General features: G+C 39.8%; 1 protein-coding gene across 1 annotated transcript in view; it reads right to left on the bottom strand.

Moving 5' to 3' along the window:
• Positions 1-1,143: 1,143 nt before the first annotated feature.
• Positions 1,144-24,764, bottom strand: part of itga3b (integrin, alpha 3b) — a 43,277-nt gene continuing 19,656 nt past the window's right edge. The window contains exons 2-26 of the mRNA XM_049563502.1: positions 22,797-22,924; positions 19,792-19,874; positions 17,917-18,166; positions 17,607-17,705; positions 17,285-17,489; positions 16,180-16,373; positions 15,576-15,664; positions 15,343-15,479; positions 15,107-15,190; positions 14,947-15,014; positions 14,608-14,753; positions 14,350-14,496; positions 13,998-14,095; positions 13,375-13,543; positions 13,142-13,216; positions 12,969-13,048; positions 10,964-11,041; positions 10,756-10,858; positions 10,252-10,428; positions 6,425-6,559; positions 4,196-4,309; positions 3,989-4,087; positions 3,535-3,660; positions 3,137-3,292; positions 1,144-2,790 (exon numbers count right to left, since the gene is read on the bottom strand). Coding sequence (XP_049419459.1) covers positions 3,182-3,292; positions 3,535-3,660; positions 3,989-4,087; positions 4,196-4,309; positions 6,425-6,559; positions 10,252-10,428; positions 10,756-10,858; positions 10,964-11,041; positions 12,969-13,048; positions 13,142-13,216; positions 13,375-13,543; positions 13,998-14,095; positions 14,350-14,496; positions 14,608-14,753; positions 14,947-15,014; positions 15,107-15,190; positions 15,343-15,479; positions 15,576-15,664; positions 16,180-16,373; positions 17,285-17,489; positions 17,607-17,705; positions 17,917-18,166; positions 19,792-19,874; positions 22,797-22,924 — 2,995 coding nt within the window. The 3' untranslated portion in view covers positions 1,144-2,790; positions 3,137-3,181. The remainder of the gene's footprint in view (positions 2,791-3,136; positions 3,293-3,534; positions 3,661-3,988; positions 4,088-4,195; positions 4,310-6,424; positions 6,560-10,251; positions 10,429-10,755; positions 10,859-10,963; positions 11,042-12,968; positions 13,049-13,141; positions 13,217-13,374; positions 13,544-13,997; positions 14,096-14,349; positions 14,497-14,607; positions 14,754-14,946; positions 15,015-15,106; positions 15,191-15,342; positions 15,480-15,575; positions 15,665-16,179; positions 16,374-17,284; positions 17,490-17,606; positions 17,706-17,916; positions 18,167-19,791; positions 19,875-22,796; positions 22,925-24,764) is intronic.

Raw genomic sequence — 24,764 nt, 5'->3', positions numbered from 1 at the left:
TTTTTATGACATACTATTGTATGGTACTTTTTGTCATACTATACTGTGATGTTTTATCATAGTATAGTATGTATTAAACAACATCATAGTTTAGTATGACATACTATATCATGATATTTTTTCCCATACTATACTATGATCATTTTTGTCATATTATATTGTGATGTGTTTTATGACATACTATTGTATATTTTTTGTCATACTATACTCTTGACATTTTTTTCATACTATACTATGATAGTTTTTATGACATACTATACTTTAATATTTTTTATCATACTATACTATGATGTTTTGATGTTATACTATGCTCTAACATTTTTTGTTATACTATACTATGATATTTTTTGTCATATTTTACTATATTTTTTATGACATGCTATTGTATATTTTTTTGTCATACTATACTATGATAGTTTTTATGACATATTATACCATGTTATTTTTTGTCATACTATAGTGTGATATTTTTTTCATACTATTGTATGAAATTTTTTGTCATACTGTACTATATTTTTTGTGACATTCTATACTATGATGTTTTTTGTCATACTATATTTTTTGTGACATTCTATACTATGATGTTTTTTGTCATACTATACTATTTTTGTCATTCTATACTATGACATTTTTTGTCATACTATAATATTTTTGTCATACTATACTATAATATTTTTGTCATACTATGCTATGATGTTTTTTCTCATACTATACTATGATGTTTTTTTCTCATACTATACTATGATGTTCTTTATGAAATACTATACTATGATATATGTTTTGCACAATGCGTAGTTCCAACGTCATCAGTGTTTTTGTGTACTGTACAATACATCCGATCAAAGTTGCTTTTCGTTTTGGTCTGCCTCCTTATCTTGTCTTGTATATTAATAGTATACACTTGAAGTCAAATTATTTTTTGCCTATGCAAAAGAACATTAGTTTTTTAATTTATTCGCAATATTTGAATGTTTCGAGAAGAAATTATTTAATGAATGTTTGTCAAGTCATTAATTGCATTTTTGAATATCTGATTTTGTTTCTTTCTTTTGCTTTCCTCTGCATTTCTCCAACAAAGGCATTAAATATTAATGTTGCCTTTGTTTTCATCAATATATTATGAAAAGCAAATAAACTGCAAAGGTTGGTAAAAACAATTTAATTACATTGAAACTGCACAGTAAAAAAAAGAAAAACCACCAGGACAGAGAACGGAGTTTGTGCATTGGTTTCAGCCTTTCCCTCTTTACTCACAGAGTCAAAGGAGCCTCTGTCACAGTCACAACCTGCGGGCTCTCAGGTAACACGGACAAGAGTGGTAATGCAACACTTGGTCCCATCAGAGACTGTTCAGTGACTGTCCTCTCCTGGTCCAGTCTGTTTTCAGTGCTGCAGATTGACCTCAATGGGGGCCACAATGGCTTGGAAACAATCCAAGTGTCATTTTACTGTCTCATACAAAAATACAAAGCTTCGGGACAGAGGAACAACAAAGGCCAATGATATTTCCATTCATTCAGATAAGTCAGTTCACTGTAACTTGTCACTATGTACAATTTATAACATAACTATGTATGCTAGAGCTTACAGTCTCCAGACATACAGTATATACAGTCATGTATTATTTACTCCAGTGTCGTGACTCCCTGTTTGTGATATTTTTTAAAGATACGTTCTTTACTGTAATAACACAAGACAGTGTAATAAATAATAATCAAGTGTGCTCCCACCATCTCCTCAACATATGTTGGCTAAATCTACATACAGACAAGAAGCTATTGCTTTTCAATGTGTTGCAGGGGTGCTTGGATGACTTATGCATGGAGTTTAATGTGGGCAAATTAAAGTGTATCAAGCTGGGCTATAAAATGTCTTATTAACCAATGAATGGCACTTTTTTTCTGTACCTTTCTGTATTTATTCCCTGAAACCAGGGGAATATTTTTTCTACGTAGCCTGTAAAACACACTTTTTGGAGGTCGGTGCCAAAACCATAAGAAATGCTAGTCTTTGTAATGTTTGCCAAACAGTAATATTCAAATAAAGATGCTGGAAGCTGGTCAACATATTCTTAGTGCAGTTTGAAAAACAATCTCCTGAAAGACTGACGTAGGTTCAAACCCCGTACATAGCCTACAGCGTCCGACCACAAAGTGATGCCTGGGGACAGAGCAGGATAAGACAAACACAATCACAGAGAAGATCAATAGACTCACTCCTCTGACTGGAGAGGAAAACAGACATGGTGGAAATTAGCATGATGAATGACCAGCAACTTTGCTTGGATGATTCAGAAAGGGAAAAAAAAAAATGGAAACATACATGCAAACACCGTAATCAGAACCATTTACAATTTACTCCTGAATGCAACCCCGATTCAAACACTGCATTCATGAAAAATACTTAACAAATTACAATCTCTGAAACAAACTGTTCAGTATATTGCACTGAAAAAATTGATGAAATCTACTTAAAGTAAAAAAAAAAAAAAAAAGGAATGCACTATCCACAGTTGGTCCATGCAGTGCAAAGTCCATGTGGCTGGACCGAGCCCATTGTTCTTTGTGTGGCCCGTGTCAAACCAATGTGCTGTGAGTGGTTCAGGGCCCAAAGTAAAAGGCCTCAGTAGTAGTAATGCTGCATTTCTGTCCAGTTGGTGATCCAATACTTTTTCTGTGGCTCTTCAGGCTGAAATCCCAGATTGAACTGATAGCGCTCAGCCTTGCGAATTTTCACCCCCTGGTGCTTTGGCATTATCCGGTAGTAGACGGCTCGCTTGAAGAATCCAAGCTAGTGGGGGAAGAGAGAGAAGGAGAGGGAGGTGACATTAAAGAGGATGCACTCAAAACAGCAGGGGAGCTGGGATTAATGACGGGTTGAGAAGGACATTTAGGATTCATAGGCTGAGGAAAATCAAGGCAGGTAGAAGATAAACCCACGCTGCGGAAAATGGAGAAGACGGATAAAGTAGGAAGGACAAACATGAGTATTAGCCGGAAAGGGCAGTTGAAGCGATGTTAGGAAGATACAAAAAGCGGACATAAAAGAGAAAGTTAAGTGGAAAGACAGTCGAATCACACCCCAAAAGATTAATAAATAGTATCCATAGAAAATCCATTCATAGGGGTGTCGTTACCCTAAAGCCCCACTGGTGTGTGCTGTTGGGGGACCCCTGGGGGCCTCAGTAGTCCTCAGTCAGCCTCTCTGTCTCAGAGGGCTGGATCTTCATCTCAGCCTTCTGGGCTTTGGCCTCATACATCTCCCTCCTGTTGGCTCGCTGGAAGAAGCCACACTGGGGGTGGAGGAGGGTGCAAGGGGCAGGGTGAGTCAAAGGTTAAACTAAAGGCTCGATATGGAGGTTTAAAAATCAGTCAGATGAATGTGTCAACAGCTATCACGTAATCCAGAGAAGATCTTCGGTGAGAGTAAAAAATGGCACATGTGGAGATATTCAGAGCTATTCAGACAGAGTCTGTGTCTGAAATACAGCATGTGAAAGAGAGTAATCAGTGCTGTGGTGATTGGTAGTCTCACCTTCCATAGTATCAGAATGATTATTCCCAGCAGGAGAATTCCCGCTACAGCTGCAGAGATGATGATCCACAGCGGGAGCTCGTAGGGTGCCTCCTCCCTCTCCACTGGCTCTATTTCTACTGTGAACTACAAGAAAGGTGGAGAGAGTCAAGTCAAAATTATCACCATCATCATCACTACCATCATTACAGGGCTGGGCAGTAACGAGAAAATCAAATATCCCAATATTTCTTTTGTTAATGATATCGATAATTGCTAAATAATCATCAGTAATGTGGATAATGACGATGTGGGTAAATGCAAATGATAGAACAGCTAGAACAGTCTAGTATGTTTAGAAAATGACGTCACTTTACTGTAATGAAAGCCTTTAAAACCTGGAAAAGACAGTTACAACATTATTGCCCAGCCCTACATAGTAATCATTATCACCATTATCATCATAACCACGCACCATGTCAGTCTTTCTCTCCATCCTAATGGTTGGTTTATCTGTATTGAGCTTCAGTGTGGCTTGACCTCTGACTGTAATTCTCAGGGCATTGGGATAGTCCTGCAGGAACACACACACACACATGCACTGTCAAAACATTTTCAGCCATGGCAACTTAATACAGTTTTTTTAAAATAATGTGTCTGTGTATGTAGCTGATGAGCTGACCTCTAGCATCGTACTGTTCCACAAACGGGACCGGACGTAAATCTTAGCTTTGTCCGTCACGTTGTACAGCGGGCAGCTAAATGTCACGCACCGAGCTGTCCCCTTGGAGCACTCCTTCAACACACAGTGACATTTAAAGGACAGCTGTTAGACAAGTCAACAAACAGGGGAAATTACACCATTTTGCTTTGGCGTATTTCCTATCAATGTCTAGCCCTTAAAGGGATAGTTTGGATTTTTTTAAGTGGGGTTGTGTTAGGTACTTATCCACAGTCAGCGTATTACATACAGTAGATGACAGTCGGCACACTCCCAGTTTGGAGAAGCAGGCTGAAGTCTGACACAGAAGCTAAGCAATGTAGTGCTGTTGATGAGGATCAGCACAAGACATATTTTTAAGACCAACCTAAAAAAACCTTCAAGAGAATATTTTCACTGCTTTACTCTTCTGTCAGACAGCACAAATTTGGACAGGAAAGCTGTTAACGGCTTCAGTTCCCAATCTATGTGCTCATCAAACTACCAGACTCCATTGACAAAAACAGTCATTTTAGCGTGCTTAACACAGGAGCTGCTGGTCTACCCCAGCTTCGATAGGTTAGTTATTCTGTGTCATTGTCTGTCTTTGGTGAATCTGAAGTAACCGTTTTAAACACCAAAGTGCCACAGTAACACAAACAAAATAACTATTTGAGGCAGAAGTAGACCAGCAGCATCTGCGTTCAGCATTGTTAAATCGCTGTTTTTCTCAATGGAGTCTGGCTTTAAAGAGAGAATTTATAACAGCTTCATTTTCTTGTTGGACTCTCTCTGACATTGAGGTAAAGCAGTTAAAATATTCACTTAACACTTTACATATTTATATAGATACCTTCAAGTAAAGTGTTACCAAATATTCTAAATATAGCATACACTTAAACTGATAAAGATTTTTTATTTATTTTTTTTATTTTTTATGTGGGACTTTTTTAGGTGGCTAAAATAAATTTTGTTGCTGACTCCACCACAACAGTAGACTGCTTAGCTTCCATGCTGGACTACTGTCTGCTTCTCCAAACTGAGGGCGTGCCAACTGACATCTACTATATGTGAATGAATGGCTTTATTTCAAACCAAAATAAAGAAAAAAACATCATAAAAAAACAAGCATGACAAAGATAACTGTCTGAAGAAGAGTAGGTAGAAGTTAATCTACCCTTTTCTTACATCTCTTTCTTTCTTACATCTAACTATATTATTTCAACAAATTCCCAAATTTATTCAAAGCTAATATACAACTATCCCCAGTCTATTAACCACCCAATTAAATAAATAAGTAATAAAATAAATATGCACTCCCCTAACACAACGTTTCCTCATCTGTGCAAAAAATATCTTTTTGTATAGTTTTATGAGTTGATTTATTTTTGTACTTTGTTTTCAACTCATGCAGGCCATTCCAAAAGTCCATCCCATACACTGAAATACACAGACTCTTCTTAGTTGTTACGTAAACATGACCATTGCAGTTTTAAATTTGACCAGATCTAAAAATTTCAATGCATGTGACTTTAAAAACAGTGTGTTCATGTGTTCCCTGTACTCCACATTGTGTACTGTCTTGACTGCTCTCTTCTGGAGGATGCATAATGGTTATAAGTTGTTTTTGTAAGTGTTGGCCCAAACTTCCACATAGTAATTCAATCATGGTAGTACAAGCTATGAATACAGAATGTGCAGTGATTTATGGTCCAGTATGTGTTTTGTTTTCCCCAGAACTGTAACGCTCTGCCAGCTTTGTTCTTACGTAAGTGATCTGAGGTTTCCAGCAGATTTTGTCATCTAAAATCAAACTCGGAAATGTAGTTTCATAGACTCTTTCCACAATAACATTATATATGTAATAAACTGTCTATGGATCAGTACCTAATACAACCCCTCTTCAAAAAACTGAACTATCCCTTTAAAGTAAGTAACACTGGTATAGGAATTCAAGGTTCTGGGAGACAGCCAGTACAGAAGAAGATTCACTTCTGTACCCAGTGATAATGCTGTTTACTTCAGTACATGTGAAGTTAAAGTAGGCTGTTGCTACGGGGTCCTAGCCACGCTACAGTCAGGATACCAGACTGAAATATCTCTGCAACAATTAGAAAGACTGCATGACATTTGGTATGTATACGTCATCCCCAAAGGGTGAATCCTACTGACTTTGATCAGAGCGCTTCATGCGGCACATCCATTTCTTACCAACAGGTAGGTCTCTCTGCGAGGCGTGAGCAGCTTGATGGCTGCCTGTGGCTCATTAATATGTGGCTTTGTTGTATCGTCGACATCATCCACCACGATCTGTCGTTTAGTACGTTTTCGCCCACTCTCTGACAACTGGAAGACAAGAGAGGGAGAAGGGAACATGGGAGAAGGAAGCAGATGAGACAGAGACATGACATCAGAGGGCTCGTGGTAATTACTGGTCTTGATAAAAACATTACTAAATTCTTCTCAGAATAGCACTGTCATTTTTACTGTCTATATCTAGGCCGCACACGTTATGACTTTCTATTTGTGGCTCTGTGAGGTCTAAGTGGCGACGACGCATGTTTTTTTCCGAAATGTATTTCTGAACATCTGTGGTTTGGCTTTAAGGCCATTTTCACACCCCTTTTCTACCACTGACATTTACTCGTACTGCACAGGCTGCTTCAGTTTACACTCATGTCAGGATGAATTACAGCTCACGTAACAAGCCTGTGGACAGCACAATGGCAGCAAAGTACATTTCATCTTGCTTCAGTGAAATTCATCAAGTGCACTGTTACATTACCCAAAGGTATCTGAGCAGTAAAACCAACAGAATTAAACTGAGACTGACTGTCACACAGTCGTTAGCCATGCAAGCAGCACGGCAACATCGTGCCCATCAGCCTCAGCTATACTTTGTGTTCAGTGCTAATTAGCAGTGGCAATCCTAGACTCTTGGGAGGCCCACGCAAAGAGGCCCATCAGGACCCTGATTGTTGTGCTGTTGGTTACACCTATCATTGTACATATGACAGTTACAAGAAGCTACCGAATGTCCTAACTAACTGTATCCGGCTGTCATACGGTAGCCAGAAAGGGCCCGATTCAGCTGATTGCCACCAATCAGTTAGTTTGTTAAGCCTCTTTCACACACAGCGCGATTTTCGCGGCGCCCACCGCGGGGTAGGGCGCAGAGCAAGAGGAGAGTAAGGCGCGCAAGACAGGATTTGAGGGAGTACAGGCTCGTTCAGGAGCTACAGCTCCATGGTGACCGATTCCGGGTCTACTTCAGACTCTTCTCTGCTATTGGACGCGCTGAGGTGTCGTCACAAATTAAAAAATGTTCAATTCGAGCACAGGCTGGCGGGGCGCAGATGTCGTAGTATGCGCCCTCTCGCACGCCGCTCAGCTTGGCGGCAGAGCGGTGCGCTCTTGCGCCGCAGTAGCACATACACAATGAATGGGTTCATCGGTGGAGGTCTGCGCTTTGCGCGCTCTGTGTAAAAAGGGCTTTAATGCCGCTCGATGCAGCACTAAGGACCGTCCCCATGAGAGGCTCTCCTCTTGCTCTCTCTGCCTGGTTAGAACAAGCTAACACAACACAATGTGGTCTCATCACTACTTGTCATATTTTGCCGTGTGGGCAGAAGGTCCCCAAGAAGTGCTTTGAAGACAATTTTGGTAGTGGTCTAACAGTGGCATTACCACTCCCGAGTCTGTCACATGATGCCATGGGGTGCAAAAATACTTTTTCCCATGGAGCTACATTGGGAAAGAGACATCTGTAGATTAGTGAATACATTTTTTTAACATCGTATGACTCGTTTCACTATCAGGATTTAATCCATTCAGTCCAATAACATTTGAAAAGTCCATTCAAGTTAGTGAAGCATTTAACCGGAAGTAGTGCGCTTGCTCTGTAGGCCCAATGATGCAGAAGGAGCGCCGATCATCTGGGTAATTTCATACTGCAGAAATCCAACTTTTTCTTCATGCGCTACTGAGCACTTTCATATGAATGAACGGGGTCACACCTCCAACAGTGTATCCAGGTTTTTAATACATCCATGGGCAGAAGCCCCGCAGTATGATTAACATCCGATTAACATTACAGTTAACATCTGTCACACTGACAGGAGAACCGTCTTTTAACCTGTAAATAACCGTTGGGTGATAAAATAAACGATATATTTTCAATCACGACATAAATTTAGACAATTCTGTTTATATTGATATAGGGTCAAGTTGAGTTACATAACAGTGTTCATCTCTCCTCTCTCACACTCACTCACAAGTTCTCCAGCATCACTCAGAGAGACACAGAGCTGCCACTCTTTTTAATCTGTCTGTTAATCAGTCTACAGTGCCACATTGGTCTATATGTTGCACATGCTACATCTAATCAGTCTGTGAGATGAATGAAATGAGCGCAGTAAGAAACATACAATCCAGCGCTGCGCTGCTAGTTTGTGTGTGAGGTGGATCATAGCGCATCACTGTTCTTCTTGTTAGTCTATTTTTTGACATGGAGACAGCGCCTGGATGCAGACGACAGATCTGTTTAAACATGCAGCGACAACACAGGCATTTTATATACAAGACAGATATAATGAGGCCAAAGTGTCTCTTGCTCCTTCCCTCCCTAGGCCTCTCTGTTGATGCCATGTGCATAAAAAAGATTAACAACCTAAATAAATAAAAAAGATTTGAATCATTTTCCAGCACAAGATTCCTTTGAAAGGTCATGGAACATGACTTTTTAACTTCCCCTACAAAGATTTTTAATTGTTCCTAACCACAATGGTTCAGGCCTACATTATATTTTATAGTCATGTTATAGTTTTGTGTCCTGTGCTGCAAACATTTAAGCCTCTGTAGCTCCAGCGCTATGTCCAAAACGTGACATACAGCCTTGCTATTAATTCTATATCATTTTTCATTTACATGTTGTGCAGCTGTACATTTTCAAAAAGGAATAAAATCCCTGTCTTTGCATTTTATTGTAATCACAGTCTGTTTTTATGACAGTGCTTGTGATATCGCAAATGTGGCTTTGACTTGCAACTGAACATGTTGCCGTGATTGGACAAAATTGCAAGGTCCCGCAGAATTCAAGGGATTGGCTAAATTTGCTTCAATTGCTGTGTTCTCAACATCACAAAATCCTGAAGGGACTGTTTAAGGGCCAATGTGAGTGGCCACAGAAGGCCCCTTTTCCTTTTTTTTGGGGGGGGGCAAACATCCCCTGCTAATTAGCATAAGCTGCATGCTAACAAACTAAGATGGTGAACACAGTGAACAGTGCACCTGTTAAATTCTAGTATGTTATCACTGACAGAGCTGCTAGCGTTAGCATTTAGCTCAAAGTGCTGCTGTGCCAGCTTCACAGAGATGCTAGCATGGCTGCAGACACAATGTTTTAGGTTCAAGGCTTTCATTAAAGCCAGTAGGTACCTCTCTGTTTATATGTGACCATGTTGGTGGCTTTTCAGTAATTTTGGGATGTGCGTATGTCTTGGGTGTGGGCAGGAGTAAGCTGCAAAAAAAATGAAAGAGCAGAAAAGCTTTTGCATAGTTGACGGTACACAGAAACAGGAAAGATTAGATGGAAAAGGCATGGCATTTATCAAAGGCCTGAATATGAGCCCTAGATGTTTTCATGTGGTTTACAGCGAGCTGAATCACTGGCAATATTTGTGTGTATTTTCCACACACAGTCTGCATCTTCAGTATCTGTTTGAAAAGGGAAAAGATTTTGGGCACAAGACCTACAGGGGTTGAAACATGTTGGCTCCTTAAATGATTTAGCCACTGCAATAAAGGCTTTTAATATCCCCTTCCTTGTTGATATAAGCTATTTTTGTCTTTTATTTTGGAGTGCCTGGATTGCTTTCCTGTTTATCCTGTTTTTCCCTGTTTTCCAAGAGGCACCCGACACACTTTTTTGACCAACGTCTGATTACGGTCATCTCTTTTTCCTACAACACATATCAATTGGCTCATGAGGAAAAGAAGCATACTGTGGCTCTAAACCAAAGCCTCAAAAAAGGCCTTACCGTTAGGTTAAGCACGTTGACAACTCGTTCAGTAGAGTTACATTCCGTCTCTGATTGCCCTTTAACAACAATCTCCGTCAGGTACAGCAGCCACTTGCCGTTGGCTACCTCAAAGGGCCACTCAAACTCCACAGCCAGAGTTCCCACGTCTCCCAGGGGCTGTCCCAGCATGTCCACCTAGTAGTAAAAAAAAAACATAGACAAAAAGTAAACTTCAGTAGAAATCAAACAGATGGTGTGACATAACAATATGGTGTGAAATAACAGTCAGGGCCTGACTGTGACTTGCAACCCCTAAATAGTATCCACCCCTGGTCATGCTTACACCACAAACCATGGCGCACATAACAATTCCTTCCCCACGCAATATTAAACTTCTGAAGAATGAAAGTTTGGGCTTCAAAGACAGGGTGGAGATGATGGAAATGTGGGCAGCACACATATTATAGATGCAATATACAGTCCTGGAGGTCTAATATAGTCTGAGCGGTGGAGGTGACTCACTTCGAAGGTGAACTCCACCAGACTGCCCACGTCACTGGTGTTGACCATGGCTGACTCGCCCATCACCGTCCCACTAAATTCTGTTGACACCAGCGGTTTTGCTCTGAATGGGGTGACAGTTAAGAATTATTGTCCTCTGTACTCTACTATTGTATTTCTGCACTCTTTACTGTATATACAGAATGTCATGTTAGGTAATGGGACTCACATGGAGAAGGCGGGGTTGATGGTGTTTTCAATCAGCAGGGCCACAGGCACAGGCTTCAGGTCACTCTGCTCACTAACACTGGAGATACAACACTTATTACAACATTGTGAGCCAGAGTAATATTTAGTGATTATATCAGAACCCATTAGAGCCACTTAAAACATTAAACTTAAAAAAATCACTAATAAGAACAGCTACAAAATGCTAAACTGTAGAACATGGATGGATTAATGAACAGGCCTTCCCAGGGGCCCAAATTATCAGGAGGCCCTCTGGCCTCCCCTTGCAAAATGTCCAATGGGAAAGTAATGCACATGAGACCTGAACTTTTGTTTGGGATACATTTTTAATTTCTTCTAGCTATTTTGGATCAATAGGACCCAATGAGTATAAAAAAAGTAAACATTGTCAACAATAATTAAGTCCCAATGTCCTCAAATGAGACAATAATAAAATCCCAATGTCTTCAAATGAGTATTTCCATAGCAGTATTTCTAGCACTTCCATTTGTTGCCATATCAAACTACAAACATTATTAATCATAAATAAACAAGTTTCAATCAGAAAATTTGTTCAGGTTTCGGACGTTGTCCAATTTTGTGTCGAGTTTGGCTGCAGACTGACTTTCTGACTTTTACATGGATTAATGTATTATGCTCTTACTACCACTAGAAGGCACAAAAAAGGGTCCATGAACGAGGACAACGGGTCTAAGCTAAGTAAAATGAAGTATAAGCTCACAATGCAATGTCCTCATATGAGGACACAGGGTCTCAGGAGGTTAAAAGAGCCATCATTGGCCAAGAAAAGAAAAGCCGCAAAACATATCTGAATAAACTAACAGCCAAATAAGTCTAAACTAGCCCATCAACATTACAAATAGGTCTAAACGAGGATTCATTTATATGATTTACTACAAAGTGACTACCCTGCAGTGGGCTCTTTCCAATTATTTATTACTATAACTTTGCAGCGTCTGTGGTGAAAGCAAATTAATTTGTCCACACACTATCAAATTAAAAGACTTTCACTTATTTGGATTTGGAATCCATAGCTAGCCTTGCTAGAGACTCCAGGCTCGCAACCACTACTGAAGTTCAGCAAAATTTAGAGGGAAAGGCACCAGGTCGTAGACGTATGATGCACATTTTAATTGACGAAACATTAAAACGTTTTTTAATTCAATGTACGGGCTACTCATTTTTACAGTTGTATAAGGCAATCATTTCTTCAGGCCTGCAAAAATGACAAATGAAAATCTGAATTTTAAAAAATAACTGCATCAATTTCCATATAATAATATGTCAAAGACACAGGGAGCCAACAGAGAGGGTCTGAAGCCACTGGTTGCCAACCCTGCTTTAAAAGGGGAACCAAAAAACTAAAAAAAAAATACACAAAACAACCACAAAGAAACACAAAACAACTACAAGAGACACAAAACAACTACTAGAAGACAGAAAATGATAACAAAGTGATACAAAAACACCAAATAAGACCCCAAATTACATCAATAAGACACAGTGTTACCTCAAGGGGGACCCAAATGACTACAAGAAGACACAAAACAACCACAAGGAGACACAAAACAACCATAAAGAAACCCAAAACAACTACAAGAGACAGAAAACAACTACGAGAAGACACAAAATGACCACAAAGTGATACAAAAAGACCAAAGAAGACCCCAAATTACATCAATAAGACACAGAGTTACCTCAAAGGGGACCCAAATGACTACAAGAAGACACAAAACAACCACAAGGGGACACAAAATGACTAAAAGAGACAAAAGTACCTCAAAGAGGCATAAGACAACCACAAGGAGACAAAAAATGACCACAAAGAGGCACAAAACCACCACAAAATCTGTGTGTCTTGCTCCTGTGTCAGAGATGTGATGGGGCCTTTTGCATATTTGCATAATCTGTCCATGCTGTGGAATCAAAACTGCAACCCAAGCCTTTGATATCAGTACAATCATGTATCGATGTTAAGCTCTTACGTGGACAGAAGCAGCTGGGACTCAATCTCGTCTGTGTACAAATCGATCCCTGAGGTCTCAAACCTGAGGGTTAGTGCGACCTGATGATGGAAGCAAGAGAATGAGAGGTGTCAAACTCATCTCAGCAGAGGAAAAAACGCACCATCTCTGAGAGAAAATCAATTTGAACGAACCTTTTCGTTGCCTTTTAGTGGATTCCCCAGCTCACAAATCACTGCGTCATCTGAACTGCACTGTACGTCATGGTCCTGAACACACAATCAGAATATTAAGAAAGTGAACAAAAGGATTAAATTCCAAAGACACACAAACATAATGAATTAACAGTGCAATGCAACACATGGCATGAGGAAATGTTTAATGCGTGGAGGTCTCGCAGTCGTCTGCTGCCCTCCAGTGGACATACCGAGGCCCTGACGCCAGAGTAACTCAGTGCATTAGGGACGGTGATGTTGAGCGTGGCCTGGTGGGCGTCTTCAGCCAGCTTCCCTGGAGCAGGAAAGTTGGTAACCTCCACCATCATCGCTATTATCTTTATAGAGCTGTTGAACTGAAGTTTCTGGAATTTCCCTTGCCTGGACACAAAGATACAGGGACAACATGACGGATATTATTTCTTTACTCATTGTTTAACAATCTTTTTTTTTTTGTATTATTGATACATTTACATCATTATCTATATCCAGGTATTGTTTCTGTTGGAAGCATGTGGCAATGACAGCTAGGAGAGCTTAGCTTAGCACAAAGACTGGAAACAAGGGGAACCAGCTAGCCTGTGCTCTGTCCAATATGGATTACACATACAATATATAGGCTAACATGCTATATCCCTTTCTCCAGCCTTTATGCAAAGCTATGTGAACCAGCTGCTGTTGCTAGCTTCATACTTACTGTAGAGACATGCAAATAAACACATTTCCCAAACGTCCCTCAAAAAGCTACTTGTGACATTCATTAAAAAGTTTTCTGTAATAGCTTTAGAAACCCTTATCGGTCAAAGAGGCTTCATTATGCAGAATTTAACTTTACCTGGGGTAAGGATTTTCATGTTCATCGCCAAACTGGGCCGTCAGCTGCAGGTTGCTGCTACATTTGTTGTCTGAACCACACTCCTTCTGAAAGTGAATCTGCAGGAAACAGACAAAATAATAATACCTTTTAACTTAAACAGGGACTATCACATACATGTGCTTCAGTGTATTTTTAAGTGTAGTGGGGTGGGGGAGAAAAAATAAATAATGTATGGAAATTAGAGATTTTGATGACTCAAGATGCATTAATAATCATTTTATAATGGCATCATAGCCCTTTGAATCAGAAAATATTGAATCAGGCCTAAAGATTCCCAACCTGAGAGTTGAGTGAATGCATCACTCCATACCTCAGCTCTTTCGGTGACTTTCTGCTCCTGGCTGAGGATTGGGTACGAGTCCAGGTTCTGCAGGGAGCGTCTTGCTTTAGGTTTTTGTTCATGTAAGGACACGCTGAGGTTAAAGATCACTGGCTCCAGTTTGTCCCTCAAAGGTGTCTGTAGAATCATCCAAGAGTCTTACATTAGTCTTCATAAGCACATGATTATTGGGTGCCAGCACCCTGTCCATAGCAGTAAATAAACATTTACAAATTAAAAAGACGTTACCACTACAAATAGTTTCAGAGTTTGACAATTTTTTTTGGAGGATGGCAGGTTCAGGAAGCCGGTGTATGTGTCATCATTACTGTCCTTAAAACGAACACGAGCGCTTCTTATCCTCAGCACGTCGGCCTCCACCGTGTACTTCACCGCTTTACAAAGCAGAAACACATACAGCACATTATAGAAAACTGCAGCCAGTTCACGTGTTATTAATTACTAATTAATACAGCAGTTTTGGAGAATATAACAAGCATCCAGCAAGGTGGTATATCAATTTGAAATTATTATTCATTTATTGTCATTGAAGATAATCAGTAGTTAAAGTAAAGAAGGTCCGCTTACTGGCATTTTTCTTAAAGTCTTTGTTTCCATTGCTCAGAGTGAAAGACATACACAGTTTCGCTGTGATGCTGTAAGACACAAATAAAAATATATTTATTTATTTTCATGCAACACTGAACACACCAGCTTCAGAATGAGATATTCTGAGAAGACATCTCACCATGGTGAGCTCCCACACTGATTTGGGTCTACAGTGTCTGGCTTGACACTGAAGTTAGTAGTTAAGTGGACGACTGGTCGAGCCCTGTAAACAACCCAGGTTACAGTATATTATTTAGGTTTCAAAATACCTGTGTTAAACATAAATATAACAATTATTTCCGAACACATGAACCCATTATAATATCAAATTTTCACCCAACAACTTCATATTTTTGTTTTGTCTCTTATTTCTACCTGAGCAGGGCCACGCGGTCGTCCAAAGAGCCAACCAAGATGTCCGGGTAACTGTTGTCATCCATGTCCATCCCTCCATTGATGGAGTAGCCAAAGGTGCGGAATCCTCCACTTCCCACTGACTTCCCCTCGATCACCTGCAGAGGGCGACAATGACACACGGGATTGCAACACAATACATCTGGGCCCTTTCTATGTGTGAAGTGCATCTGTGGTAGGAAGTTAAATGTTACCTGACTGGGCTCCTTTGAGATTCCCTTTTTACTTCCCATCCATATGTAGACCTTTCCTGTGTCGTGGAATGGAGCTCCCACTGCAAAGTCTGCAGACAGAAACAATGGAGTAAAATATAAAAAGTTACATGAGGAGGCAGGTTACTAAGAGGAAGCATAGGGAGGTCTGTGCATGGCATATATTAACCTACTAGGTGGCAGCATTGCACTACTGAAGGATCGCAAATTGCCAAAGGTAGCAATTTTGTGCAGCTTTTATGCAGTCTGAATGCAACACAGTACATTACCTTTCTCCTGCTGAGGTAATTGCTTAGCAACAGTGCATAAAAATCAATCATGGGGAACTGACTGCTTCCTCTTTACCATACTGTTCACAGCAGAACATTAGTGCACCACCTCTAACATACAGTGGTATACACAGGGGTAGACAAAATAATAGAAACACTTCCTAAAACGGACTTTAATTAGAAGCGCATTATTTTCAATAGACTTGCAGTTTAGCTGCAATTATTTTTCAAATGTTTGAGCTGTGATTTCATCTTTTCCATGAGGTATTTACTTTATGTTGTTCACCCCCTGTCAGTGTAAAACAAATGCCTCATACCTTGGAATCCATCTTGGTTGATATCGCCAATGGCTGCCACTGCTATGCCGAATGCAGAGGCCGATGGGCCCTTCAGCACCATGGTGGCAGTGTTTTGGAATGATCCATTCTCATTCATGTAAATATACACTGCTCCTCCCTCATCCTTCATACGGTCAAAGTAGAATGGGGCTCCCACGATCAGATCATTCCAGCTGAAATAGGAAAAGGAGATATCCAAAAATATGCTTTAATACACAAATACATGCACAAACACACACATACCAGAAGAGAACTTACAAAAACATTATATTCCTTGCATCTTCCTTAAAATCCTACAGACCAAACACGGTTCCCCCTCATGCACTGAGGGAGACACATGATTTCACCATGATGTCATGATCAACACCTTATCTCAGCTGTTGAAAGGACAGGTTTTCTTTGCTCATCTCAGCTCGCACATACATCAGCGTCACGCATTCTCCGCATAACAAGGCAGATCATAGCTGCAGAGCATTTGAGCATGGTGCAGCTCAAAAGCGAGAGATAAAATTACAGACAACTCATTAACGCATGCAAACATAACACCTTCCTTTCCAACTTGTGCTTAAAGGTCTCGTCTACAGACTTCAGTGTCATATAGTGGTCTCCTGTCTGCCAGGAGTGTAGGAGAGCTACAGTGGCCCAAGTGAAAACGCAAATGGCCCTATCTAGAGCCAGTGTTTGGTTTGTCCATTCTGGGCTGCCGTAGAGACAACGTGGCATTATCTCCATATGTAGATATAAACGACTCATTTCAAGGTAACCAATACCTAATGATTCTTAGTTGTAGGTGATTTCTAAACTGATGAAAACATAGCTATGAATATTATATTGCATTTCTGCCAACAGATCCCACTAAATCCTGCACACTGGACCTTTAAAATATGGCATTAGGCTGAAAGAATATTTCTTATTTAATTGGCTTGTTTTGGTCCCCTGTAATGAAAGACATTTTGACTCACTGATTTTTGTTCATTTGGAGGATACTATATAGATTTGATTAAAAATCTTCATAATTAAATCTCTACAAAAATGAAAAAGATACAGATAGCATCAGTTCTCAGTGTGGTGTGTAGAGACGCACTCGTCATTGTTGAGGTCGGTGACAGCCAGGCTGTTTCCAAAGTACGAGCCAACTTGTTCCCCGGGGATAATGAGCGCTGGCTTGAGGCCGTCGACAGCCTTTCTCCCAAAAATCACAGAGCCCTTGGAATCTTTCCTGGGAGCCCCTGTCACTACTGTGTATTCGTCATGGCTCAGCAGCTTCTTCTCCTCAAGAACTGAGTAACCTGCAAAGGAAAGTATTTAAGATTCACTGTTAAACAGTCATCTGACTATAGGAGGGTTAAAAGACATTGAAACCATGGGAGAGTGAATTCATTTGCAGAAACATACTGTGTATTTACCCATATAACTGTATCGTTTGTTCAGCTGTCCAAAGTTTTTGCTTGAGGTGTCCCAGGCATTCGCTGGATCTGGATCCCTCCACGTTACATGAACATTTCCTTTATAACAAAGTAGGAACAGACAACAATGTTATGTCTGCTTCATGCACAATGGACAGGTTTCCCAGACAGAGAATAATCCCAGTGTTAGACTAACGCTAGAATTTGGCAGACTTGCACAGGGTTTAATCCCTGTCTGTGAAACCAGCCCATTATTTCAATGTTAAGTAACAAAACACACTCTTTTTGGCGTTAACTCCTCCGTGCTCACCTTGCCACAAGTAGCTGCCTATAGCACCGATGTACACATCAGTGTCTGTCATGCCGGCTGAGATGCCCATGTTGCACATGCCCTCATACTCAATGTCAAAGGTGGGGTTGCAGACCTCATAATTGTATTCTTGCCAGAGATCATTGGGGTCATAGGTCAGGTCGTTGCCCCTGACATAACACTTTCCTGTCATCCGTCGCTGCTCCTCGTTGCCACCTTGGATGATCTTTACATAGCGATGCCCGCATGCCTGGACACCAGAGAAGAGTGGGGTTTTGGGATGTTACGGACTATTTATGCTCTAACTTATAATGTATCAAACCTCCTCTGATAATGTTCTCATTCATTTGTTCATTTTCTGTAACCTCTTATCCTGTTCAGGGTTGTGGGGGGACTGGAACCTATCCCAGGCAGGGTACACCCTGGACAGGTCACCAGACTATCACAGGGCTGACACATAGAGACCATTCACACTCACAGTCTCACCTACGGCCAATTAAGAGTCACCAATTAACCTGATGTTTGGACTGTGGGAGGAAGCTGGAGTACCTGCAGAATACCCATGCTGACATGGGGAGAGCATGCAAACTCTGCACAGAAGGGCTTCCCCACCCTAGGAACCCTCTTGCTGTGAGGTGACAATGCTAACCACTTCACCACTGTGAGGCCCTAATGTTCTCTTCTCTTCGAAAATATATATTCTCTTTTAATTATTGAAAATGAATGTCTTACTTACTATTGTATTATGCAAATTGAATATTTAAAAAAGTGGCTAAAATCTTGTTACGTAAATTAAAATCCCATGAAACTAAAAAACAAGTAATGTCCCCCGTGTGTGAAGCAATCTTTTCTACAGAAACCCTAAAAGGCAAGTGAAAAAAAAATTCAAGGGATCCATTTTCCTAAGTCTGACCTAAATTGTTTTCTCTCATGTGTTTATGACTTAAGAACAGGTGGGAAAAAAGGTTTTGCCAGGTTACTTTTTTTTTTTTTCATCTGTGAAACAAGAAAAAAATGATGGTTGAATTTCTATTGTTTTTATTGTCAGGATCATCTAGGTGTTTGTTGCTGCAATACTGATTTTGGCCACAAGGGGCTGACTACCTGACGTTCTACATAGTTCTAAAACCATCTTTGTTTTGTGAGTTTTATTTTTGTCCGTGCTCACATTTATATATATACTTGTCTTTAAAGTACATGATGAAAATTGAAACTCACCTGGAAGAAAACACGAATGTCTCTATTTAGAATAATGGGTAATGGTGCACGTAAGTCCCTTGTGGCCAAAATGAGTATTACAACAATAAACAGAATATTATCCTGACAAAAAAAAAAAAATCCACTTTTTTTTCACCTGTTTCATGATGGAAAAAAATGTAAAAGACTTAGAAAGACTATCCTGGCAAAACAAATTTTAAATTAGACTTACAAAATAGATCACCAGAAGCTGTTTTTTTCTTTCTTTTTTTCAGATTTGCCTCTCGGGGCTTCCATATTTTTATGGTTTTGTAAACCAAATACTGTTAATATTTATAAAACAATACAAGACGTTATGCCAAAATATGCCATTTATTTTAATGGATGAAAATTAAAAACAAATAAATCTTTTTTTTTTGTAAAAATCTAGCAATAGATGAAGAACTGGTTTAAAATGAAATAAAATGAAAAAAAAAACAAAAAAAAACGCCTGCTTGCAGTTTCCAGCCATAACAGATGTGTTACAACAAGTACACTGTCATCTGTGACAGTAAATATTGAAATACAAAGGGTTTTGTCTCAGCCTGCATCCCCTCAGTGTTACAGTAAATGTCACCATATTCCTAATATGCCACCTGTGACACTGACTATAAAGTAAAACAGTGTGTGTCATCTCACCAGCACGCGTCCTGCCGGGTGGTCTCTCTGACTGGCCACCGTCACACCAAGCCACATGCCCTCCACCATCTCAGATGGATTTGCTGTGGAAGTGTACAAACACCAATATAACATGCAGCTTATAATGAAATGTTTGGTCTTCTATTTAAAAAAAAACCCAAAAAAACCCCATTAAATTCAGTATCAGATTTTAACCAAACAAACCCAAATAGTAAAGCTGCATTCAGCCTGGATCATGCCTTGACATATTTCAACCACAAAAATGTGCTGTGACTGTACAAACAGTCACTCCAACCTCAACATCAAAAGTGATGAGGAATCCTTTTATTACTGTTGTTAGTCGTAGCCTCCGGGAGGCCTATTCACCTCCAGGTAGCAGAGCGTTAAGTCTATAAGTTAATAACCTTCAATTAAGAGAAGATGCGCTTTCAGAGTTTCATATCCTGGAGCTCATCGTGTAGGTGCAGCAAATGATCATGAATATTATGTATAGGACATGAAGTGGATTAGACTGTGAGATTGTTTGACACACTTGCTCTGTCCTTACTGAATAAAGAGGAAGCTGGCTGATTATCATATGAAGGTTATGAAGGTTCCAGTTCCTCACTCTGAGATCAGGGGAATCCTCTGCAGTGTATGTGTTAAAGGGAAACTCCATGATTTAACACATAAAGAGCAGTTAACTCATCATGATCAACTGAGGGCACATTTAATTTCTACTTTATTCCATTTATTGCTCAATATCTACACACTTTTTTCATACTCTTATTCTTACTTCTTAAAATTCTCTATTCTTTACATCAGAGCAGCTGTAAAAAAAAAAAAATCATAATTTCCCCTCGGGGATCAATAAAGTATTTCTGATTCTGATTCTGATCATAAAAAGATGTTGCTGGGTGAATTATGGTAAACATAGGATCCAGAGTTTTTGGAGTTTGACCTCCTGGTCCAGATAGAACATCACTGCTTCTGCTGCTTCAATTTTGACTGTGATTTTTTTAATTAACTTTATGGAAATGAAGTACTAAATCAATTGAGTATCCCTTTAATAATATTCTAAAGTGCTTTTTCAGCCATGCTAGCAGTGGTGCCCCCAGAAATTTTTATAGACGTGACCAGATGGGGCCGCTGATAATTTTGGAGTGGCACACCAAAACCAAAAGCCATAACTGCATTTCAGGAATTCAGTTATACTGTATAGGCTAAAGGCTGGCAGAAAACTATGTCAGTATGACAATTAAGGAATCGCATACTAATAAACTTTGGTTTCTTATTTCATAGAGAATGACTAATACCAGTACAGTCAACATTTTCCACAGTAACTCTGTTTTATTGTGTTATCAATCTGTAGATATACGTGTTAGGCAAGTCACTGTTCTTTAAATAGGCTGGTCGTCCTTTTCTTTAAAAAGACAAATGTACAGCTTTAATTTGAAGGAGTAAGGAACAAATATTTACTGGGAACAAGTCTTCTCACGTTTAGGGGAGACTTGTGGGTCCAAGAACCCATTTTTATTCAGATATCTTGAGGTGAGAGTTCAAGGGACCTCTGTGAAAATAACCATGCCAGTTGATCCCTAGCCAAAATTATGTCTAATTTATTTTATTTATTTATTTATCATTATTTTAAAAAAAAAAAATTATTGTATTTTATGGTATTTTATTTTAATCTATTTTATTTATCTATTTTATTTCAATTTAAGTGTTTGACATACATAATTACAAAACAAAAGGGAATAAAAATATAAAAAAAAAAGTGCATGTGAGGGTGTGGTAGAAACCTGTACAGGCTTATATGAAATCCACACCCAGAAGACATGGAAGTGGTAAAATACAACAGTCAAATTTAACAATACATTTTAAATACTCAGAAAAAAATAGCATACAGTTAAAATTTAAATATAAAGTTAGAGTCTTTTTTTGTACACAGACAATGATACAGAAGAATCCAATAAATTATTTTTTTCATTCCATAAAACAACTCCACAATATTTGAGAGAAAACTGACCATGGTATGTTTTATACAATGAAAGATTAAGATTCTGAGCCTGTCCAGTTGTGTATTATGGAATTTCGAGTTATTAACAAAAATATTATCTAAAACTACAAGGTAAATCCGTAATCTTACATTTCACTTTTAAGATCTATAGACTTTGAAGCATCATTTAGCCCCCTTCCCCGACAAGCTATCCCAATATGGTTGGTACCAATGGATGACCTAGGTTGTCTGGTTTCACGAGAACCCACTCCCTTTGCAAAAATGAAAAAATGAGCACACTGTAGCCACTTGACGACAGTAATGTCTGCCTCAAATTATTTTTGCATGGGATGGTGAGTGGCAGGGCCAGCAACTGTATCAGGGTGAGCATGGCCACACTTGGTGTCCCTCTTGGGGGTGTCACTGCACACCACCAATGTGGCTCCACCAATCTGTCCACACTAAAAGATCTCAAGACAGAGTGGATGGTTTTCTATCAACATCTTGCAGGCCTAGATACATTCATGGTGCCGAGAAGATGAATCTCACTGACTTTGCTGATCCTCTGACTTTAAATCCAGCGCCACCTTCTGGTCACAATTAAAATTTGACCAATAATTCAGTTTCTACAAAAATATGACATTCAAATCAGCTTCAGTAGTATTTTTTATTTAGTGAAGATTAACAAGAGTTTGAATGTTAGCATGCAATACTACGCTAGTGAACTAGGTAAATACTATGCCTACTAAAAATTAGTTTGTTAAATTTTAGTTCACTGCTGCACAGTAATAACAGCCTCACAGAGCAGCTAGCGAGGCTCTAGACATCTTGCTTTTACGTCAGTGCTCATGCCTCTCCCTCATCTCAGAGTCTGCCTGGGTGCAGCCTGTAGTCTACCTTCACTGTGTGCCTCAGGCTCACTCAAATCACTAACCGGACCTGTACAGAAATTCTGTTTTAATACTGCACTCCCCTTGTTAAATGTCAAAATGATGAATCACTGTTGAGAGCTCTGCATCATGCTTACTTGTGCTGACCAGGTCCATTCTGGAGCAGTCTGTGGTTTCAGTTGTAATGGGACAGGAGTAGATGGCACCTGTTTCATTGACGTTTGGTAGAGAATTGGCTTTCTCTTTGGGTGCTCCTGTAAGAAGTCTGGAGACACACAGATAGACGGAAAGAAAGACAGAGATGTTAAGATTGGTGGATTATATCAGAGCTTTGTCATGGTGTTAGATAATACAACATAAATAAGTTAAGATGATTTCCCAGATAATCTTTCAGGTCTAAACACAGACATACAGGTTGGAGCTAGCAGTACATTTGAATGTGAGCATCTTGTTTCTATCTTCCACCTCACCGGGTTACACACACACAGAGTGGGCCAGTTCACGTGACCTGTGATTTAATAGTGGTCAGAGTGGAGCAGTCCGAGCATGACCCGTGACAAGTCCAGGCACCGCACACACACACAAACTGGCGTCTTGGTGATGGACCTGATCTTTTTGTCCACTCACCCAGACAACTACCTACATCAGCACCTTTGAACACACCACTGAACTTTGAAGTAGAGGGATTACCCCCTCTACAAGGCTCTGCACTGGGACACACTATTTACTGTCAGCACAAGATTTATTAGCTTCACTTTGAGGGCGGAGGGTGCAGACAACCTTGTTTACAGTGTGTGTGTGTGTGTGTGTGTGTGTGACATATGGCCCGTTGTACCATGTGGGAAACAAAAGCACATAGCACCGTAGTCAAAGTGTGTTCTTTTCATTCAGACTTTGTGAATGTGTTCACGCAATGCTGGTTGGACGCTGACATGCTGGGGGCTGTGGTGAACAGTGGAAAGTGGAAAAAGGTGAGTCAAGCTGTTAGTCATTGCTTGTGGGCATATCAACTGAAGGGCAGCTTCCCCTCTTACATGCACTGATAAGCAAGAATAAATACAGATAATGGGTGTAGACTTAAAAATACACCTTTACAGTAAGGTCATTGTGTCTTCAAATCAAAACGTCTCTCTTGAGTCACCCTTCATTGTCCCAACTTGATTATTCTCAAAAGTAAAAACATGACAAAAGGATGAGGCAAACCATGCAATGTCTAAGAAATAACATGAAAAAATATGTCATATATTTCCTAGAATATTGTCCATGGTGAGCCGTGCCGTCTCAGACATTATTCACAGGATAGCAGTGGGTTTTCACACTAGTTAAACACAGTGAAACTGTGTACCAGGCTCTACCACTCCACTGCAGCCCTCTGTATTTATACGCACCCTCACATAGACAAAATGCCCCCATACACACTTGCAATCTAATCATGAGAACATCTCAAGAGCCCAGACACAAATATTTCCTCTTTGATGTGTCACCTGAACATGAACAGACTCATAAAGTTTGTCTTTGCGTGGAAATCAGACATGTGAGTTTTGTTTCCGCCGCCGACCTTAGATTAAATTACCCCATTACCGATTTAAAACTTGACCATCTCAGTCATGACAACATTTCTAAACTTAGTTCAGGAGCTGTGGCATAAAATTTACTTCTTCAATCTCACAACAACCAGGTTGAGATTTAATTTGGGCCAGAACTATGTGAAAGTGATCACAATGCAACTTCTGTGTCTTTAAAGGGGACCTCATATAATGTGAAAATGTTAGATATTCATATAAAACGTGGCAAAAGTTTCAAATCATGAGGTAAGTGTATGTAAAAGTAATCACTGGGAGCAAAAAAATCTGGCTTAAGACCTTAATATACCATTTGTTTATTTACTTATTTTAGTTATTAGACAGTAGGTAGCAGCTAGTTCCTAAAATGGAGAGGCAGAGGGTACTTACTGTAGCTCTGGTTGAGAGTAAGAGGCTGTCAGTAAATGATGGCCATGGCAGTTTGACAACCTGCTGTCTATAGTCGGGCTGTATAGCTCTGGGTATCCAGCAACCGCTACCACCAGTTTCTCCTCCATTGTTTACCAACTGTAAACTTGTTGT

Source organism: Epinephelus fuscoguttatus, linkage group LG20, assembly GCF_011397635.1.
Source record: "Epinephelus fuscoguttatus linkage group LG20, E.fuscoguttatus.final_Chr_v1".
NCBI classification, from domain to species: domain Eukaryota; kingdom Metazoa; phylum Chordata; class Actinopteri; order Perciformes; family Serranidae; genus Epinephelus; species Epinephelus fuscoguttatus.
This window is presented reverse-complemented; position numbering and strand designations above follow the sequence as displayed.